Genomic DNA, 6,262 nt, shown 5'->3' with positions numbered 1-6,262 from the left:
CTACTTTTAGGAAGCGGTTCTGGTCCACCCAAAGGACCAAACCATTTCATTCTACAGCACTTCATTCCCCAACACCACGCTGTGTGAGTTGGTCCTCATAGTTTACTCAGCATTTGAGATCCTCTCTGGCTAGAAGATATGGCAAGGCAGTTGTTGTGGAATACCTCAAACTTCATGTCACTCCATGCCAGAATTCTGACCCATGCAGCAGAAAAGATTTGACATTGCTGTTGTATAGTCTCATCTTTGTTCTGAGGCTGTATTGTGCAGATTTCCAGATGGACTGGAGTCTAGCAAATGCACTGCGGGCTTTACCTAGTCTTTCTTAGCTGCTGCACTTTGTCTTTCAATGTCAGATTGCCAAGGTTGGTGAAATCCTCAACATCTTCATGTGGGCTTCCATTCAGAGAAATGGGTTCATCAGAACTCGTGTCGATGCGCATCACTTGGGTTTTAGTGGTGCTTATGTTGAGGCCTATTTTCCTGACATGCAAATTCAAGGTCTTCAAGCTGTTGGAAGAGAGTCCACTTGTAACCGCAAAGTTGAAATGTTCAGTTGCCCAGAGAGAAACCAAATGTGTGCCATCGGAGGAAAAGATAAGACAAGAGACGGAAGCTGGCGGATTTTCCCCAGGTTTATTAAAAAGACTTAAGTGCCATACACTCATCTGCATACAGTAAGTATGAGTGAGTAAAAGTATACAAATAACATTCCACTTAGGATACAAATGGAAAGAGGAAAATAAAAGAAAGAGAAACCAAAGTCAGCAGAGCAATTATCTTTTCTCCTGCTCACCTTCTACCTTACAGACACACACTCTACGCACATGCGCAGTTGTTATTCTTCCACAAATTAATGCAAATGCTCTAAGTGACCGTTACACACTGTAGTGATATCAGTATTAGATATCCTCACACGGGGCACAACTGAATGTAGTGATTTTAGATCTAAGTAGCACCACAAGTGTAATGTCTTTGGGCTTAAATATTAATATTAATGTTAATATTTAGTTTTGGTCACTATTTTATGGGGTTAGGGTTAGGGGTTAGGGTTAGGGTTAAATTGGAGGAAGTTGTAGTTTGACCAATCTGAAGGATTTTAGAGATTTAGATTTAGAGAATCACTGAAGAGAAGGTTCTGAGTTGTTGCAGAAGATGGGGGCACTAAGCTTGTGGTTGTTGTTGCTGTTGCTGTTTCCAAACTCCCCAAATTCGCTTCTTGCAGAGCTTCCTTTTTTCTCCTTGGAACAACTTAGTTGTGACAATTTAATTTCAATAACTGCGTCACAGTTATCAATTGTAGAGAAAATTACCTCAGAGGATTTATATTAGTAGTAATGTAATATGTAGACATTATTAACAGTATATTAATAGCAATGCAATATGCAGGTTTTATGTTACAAAGTTCGTCTTTTTGCTAGACCGATTGTTTTATAATGGACTATTTTTTTCTTAGTGGAAGCTTTAAGATAATATACAGGTAAAACAAATTTTAAATTGATAATTAAAATTAAAATTTGAGAAAGGTTTGCGATAATGACCGGTTGACTGTATGTTATTCATTTACATAATCATCTCAAAAGAAAAAAATGTACTTTAAAAATGAATCATAACTGTATTCAGAATGATTTGTAATTCATTCACTTAACAACCAAGCGGACATAGCCTACACTGGAGAAAAGGAATAAGAATATGTCTGATTTCCATCCTCTTAATGTAGGCTAATTCATGTCTAGCTCTCCCTTTGTTTGAAGGGACACACATTTGGGGCTTTTCAAAACAATTAATATTCATCTCCAAGTGTGTCTATTGGATATTTAAAACTTTTCTGAGTGGTGAGAGACGGATTATATACCTGTGCAATTACTTCTTAGATCTAGCCATTGTTCCCAAACTGCACAGTAATTATACAGGTGATTGCCACCAGAGAAAAGCCATTGTTCAGACTACAAATCCCATACAACGTCGTCATTCACAGCGCTGGAGTTAGCCAGTGACATCAACAGTAATCATCCTGTACATATTCAAGCATAATGACCACACACACGCTCAAACCCATTCAGCGACACAATATTCACAAACATAACGGAACTATTCTTTGTTAAACCTGTATGTGGTACTGTAAGTCGTTCCGTACAAAGAACAGGGCTGAACTTTGTCCTTTGAGGGTTAGTGGGAGAGCAGTGAAGATCAGTATTCAGGATGAGTTCCTGCCATGCTTCTATTTAGTAGGAGAGTGGCAGTCTGATTATCCACATTGTTGGCAGTGGTGGGAGTGGACTGTTCTGGGCCATTTTTGCATTAACGATCTGATCAAATTTTCATAACTCAATTTGGTGGAGGTTTGCATATTGAGGGCTGAGCACTCAGTAAAAGTAAAGCTCTCAAGTGCATTTGCCCATGAAATACACGTGACTTTGTCGGTCCCATGACAATATTGTGAGGCTTATTCTGCATATGCTGCTCATAGTTAGTCTATATTTGATTGCCCAGAAGTACATTTTGTTGCTCAGATGTTGCTCTTTATAGCTCATGATACTTCTCAAACAGTTACAGAGTTACAGTTAGAGCTACTGTAAAGCCTGACATATGAAATAATAGTCTTAAAAATCAAATTTTTGAAATGGACAATCAACAGTTTATTGAAGATTTAGACTAATATATATATATATATATATATATATATATACATCATGCTTTATGGCTCATAGTATGATATAGGAGCTCATACTTGAAGAGAAATAAAACACATATATTTACATAAGAGGCCCAAACTGAGGGAAAAAAAATGCAATTTGGTGCAGCTGTTGCTATTTATATGGCCAAAAAGTAAGATGAAATTCTGATAGCTTGTAATGTAAATCTCTGAGATCTTTATATCAGCAGACTACTTACATAAATGCATATAAATATCAGTTGTCACATTATATCTCCTTATAATATGTCTTAGTAAGATGATATATAAATGCTTAGTTTATGATCAAAGCTCTGTAGTTTTTATTGTAGGGGGCAAAACATATAATGCAATGCAATAAAATGATGATTGAGAGATGAACAAATAAAAGTCCCTCAAAAGCCTGATGATCATATTTAATACTCACATTTCAACATGGTTTTTCTTTTAAAAAATGATGTATGGCTAATAAAGTAAACCTAAGTTGCTTTGGTACAGTAAGTACTATTCATCTTGAATTACTAACAATATAACAGTTATGTAATTGAGATATTAAAAATATCTCACTTGTGCTTCTTTCATTCCTAGAGTTTGATTAAGAAAAAGTGGGTCATCTTTTGAGGACCACAGAGAGATTTTGCAGTAGAAAATCTAAACATAAGAGTTATCTATCTACATTCAACTTCTCACCACATAATGACAACCATACGTCCTATAGATATGTCATGCAGAGTTCATGAAACACATCAAAGTGCTCTTCTATTGTCAGCTATATGCATCTCCATCATTTCATGACCGAGTGACCTGTCAGGTAAAAGCACTGAAGATATTCCAAATCAAAGCTTTATATGGACAAAAAACAAAGCATTGGTTTCTAAAACTGAATGATAATGCATGGTTTCATGGGACTATCATTAAATTAATAAAATTAATAAAATCAATTGTTGAAACATTAGGGAAGTATATGATGTTTTGTATTTATGCTGTGCATTAAAATTTAATTGGCTAGATATTATTTTTTTGTGCAGTTTTCTCTTTGAATTGCATTAAAATCTGAGGATTTATTTTGGGATTTTTGCTTTATTCGAGACATTCAAACACTAACGTTTGTTTAGATCTATTCAATGAGTTTTAAAAATTACACAGAATTGGAAAGGTCATGGAAAGTTCGGATAACATGAAACATGCATGTTTTCTTGAGTCAGTGTATCACTGAACATCAGTCTATCAGAGGTCCATCACCATGGCAGCAACATGATCGTGCACTTCAGCGTTTCAGGATTCATCACTATCATTCAGTCCCTCATGAATTTTTTAAGTTCTGATGAGACTTCCAAAGAGGTTCGAGCAAATCAGATTCATGCATATTCAAAAGAGATCATCTCTTACCAGTAATAAGTGTTTCAAAGTTTATTTTAATTAATTCCTTTGTTAGATGTCATTTAAGTATCTGAAATTCATCTATGCATATCTGCTCATTAATATTAGAATTCATCAAAATAATTAACAAGTCAAGGTTGACCATTAAACAAGATTAATTGCTGAATTATTGTCAAGGATGTAGTTTTTTGTTTTATCTTTTTGTGCCTGAAGCTAAAAATAGCTATGTATACCACTTGAAATTAAATTCCTATTCAACCTCAACTGTGAACCAGTACCATTATCACTTTCTTGCCTCAGCTAAATAGTGTAGTAAACCTCCTCAACGCTAGACTGCTGTAGTGAGTCGTTCACAAACGGAACATCTTGTGATCAGACGAGAATACAACAGCGCAGCGCTCAAAGCGGTATGTTCACTTTTATAAATAAACGTTGTTTATGAAGGTATTTAGCGAGACCGCATTTGTTTAGAAACACGTACTGCATATTTATAACCCATATATTTGTATGCTGTGCTTTTGACACAAAGTAGCCTTGTGTCGCATGAGAGTGCGGAAGGGCCCGTGTGTTCCTCGATCCCGCTTTAATATCCCAAAACATTCACTTATTCGCAAATAAATGATTGCAGTTTAATAAAACGTGATTAATAGTTAAGTAATGATAGAATAATCACCGTTAACTGGTGTGTAACGGAAGGATGGGCCTGTGCGTCTTCATGCGAAAGGCCCTAATCGTGTGGTTGAGTAACGTTAACATAATGGGCTTTTAAGCATCATACGCCTATATAACGTTAGATTAAAAAAAAAAAACTTCCAATGCGTCTATAATGCAGTAGTTCGAACTATTAAAGGCAGCTATGATGTGCAAAAATATTAAAATCAAAGAAACGTATGATACCTGCCGTCAAATGTTCGACCCGAAAGTGCGTACGATGGCCGAAAATGATCAAATGGTTCCTAAAATGTTAGATTCGTACGTTCGAACGCACGTCTCATGATCAAAGTGTTCGAATTGAAAATTCAAGCGTGCCTCTGATTCCCGGAAATGTTAGCACGCGCCTGTGACGCTCCATATGTGTTTTATTTGAATATTCCGATGTGCCTATCATGGTCTAAATAATATCCAAAAATGCTGTCGTTTAAGAATGTTTTTAGACACATCCTGTATGTAGTGCATCTGTCCTCTGCTGTTTTCTAATCTTCTCTTGTTCTGTACTTTATTTCAGGTCACTCCAAAAATAAAAAAAAACATGTCTGAACCACGAGCCTTCAAGAATCCCTATCCAGATTTCACTGGGCCTGGATGTGCACAAGACCTGTTTGACATGCAGGGAAATGTGAGCGATTCCAATATGTGACATGGTACCTCTGTAGTTTATTATAAGATTTAGGGGTGCTACGATCGGGATTTTTGAGGCCGATCACAGAACGCAGTATTTGCCGATACCGATCTCAAGCAAGTGGCAAAACATTTAAACTACTTTTCTTACGTTATCACAAGCGTACCATTGACAGAAATAGTCAACTCTACTGCCTTTTCTGTTGCATTCAAATCTTTATTACAAGCAATCTTGCAGTTCATAAAGAACTTTGTTTTCCTACCTCCACGAGTGTAAACGACTGCTGCAGACGCACCGCTCCTGAACGCACTGCCGGACAGCAACCATGTGCAGCCGTGTGCAGTGAACACTTTAATCCGTTACATAAGCGCGGAAAAAATACGCACCACGTATGCACTGCAAACGGAGTAATGTGTACCTGGCGTTATGTGTGTGCGCTGCGAGTGTGCATGAGCGTACAGTCTCCAGGAGAGCGCACGAGCGCTGAATTGTTAAACACTGGCAATAATTAAAAAGAAATGCAATTTATAAACGTTAGTGACGATGTGAAACTGCCTCGACTGTGCAAGTGACAATTCCTGTGTCAACTGTGCAGCGTGCAGCTCGCTTATAGACAGATGCGATGTGTGGTGATTTGAAGCCATTTGCGTATTTCGAGAGAGAGAGAGTGAGAGCGCGCGCGGTGATTCACTCACGCTGTTTGTGAAATTACGTCTCGAAATTACACAAGGTTTTCAAATTACTTTATAAGTTAATTTAATTAAAAAATATGAAGGTGAGTACCTCACCTTCAGCATTATAATAATTTCACCCGCACCGGACAGAGACTGAGACGGTGCCGCTGCATGTCGTGCCAAACCTCTCACGGC

The 6,262-nt window shown here is 37.3% G+C and overlaps 1 protein-coding gene across 2 annotated transcripts in view; it reads left to right on the top strand.

Moving 5' to 3' along the window:
* The first annotated feature begins 4,377 nt into the window (after positions 1 to 4,377).
* The window catches only part of lancl1 (LanC antibiotic synthetase component C-like 1 (bacterial)), a 13,261-nt gene continuing 11,376 nt past the window's right edge, over positions 4,378 to 6,262 (top strand). For both annotated transcript variants that reach the window (XM_016504908.1, XM_016504909.1), the window contains exons 1-2: positions 4,378 to 4,461; positions 5,280 to 5,390. In XM_016504908.1, the coding sequence (XP_016360394.1) occupies positions 5,304 to 5,390 (87 nt within the window). In that variant the 5' untranslated portion in view covers positions 4,378 to 4,461; positions 5,280 to 5,303. The remainder of the gene's footprint in view (positions 4,462 to 5,279; positions 5,391 to 6,262) is intronic.

The sequence above is a fragment of the Sinocyclocheilus anshuiensis genome, unplaced genomic scaffold (assembly GCF_001515605.1).
Source record: "Sinocyclocheilus anshuiensis isolate Anshui unplaced genomic scaffold, SAMN03320099.WGS_v1.1 scaffold218, whole genome shotgun sequence".
NCBI classification, from domain to species: domain Eukaryota; kingdom Metazoa; phylum Chordata; class Actinopteri; order Cypriniformes; family Cyprinidae; genus Sinocyclocheilus; species Sinocyclocheilus anshuiensis.
This window is presented reverse-complemented; position numbering and strand designations above follow the sequence as displayed.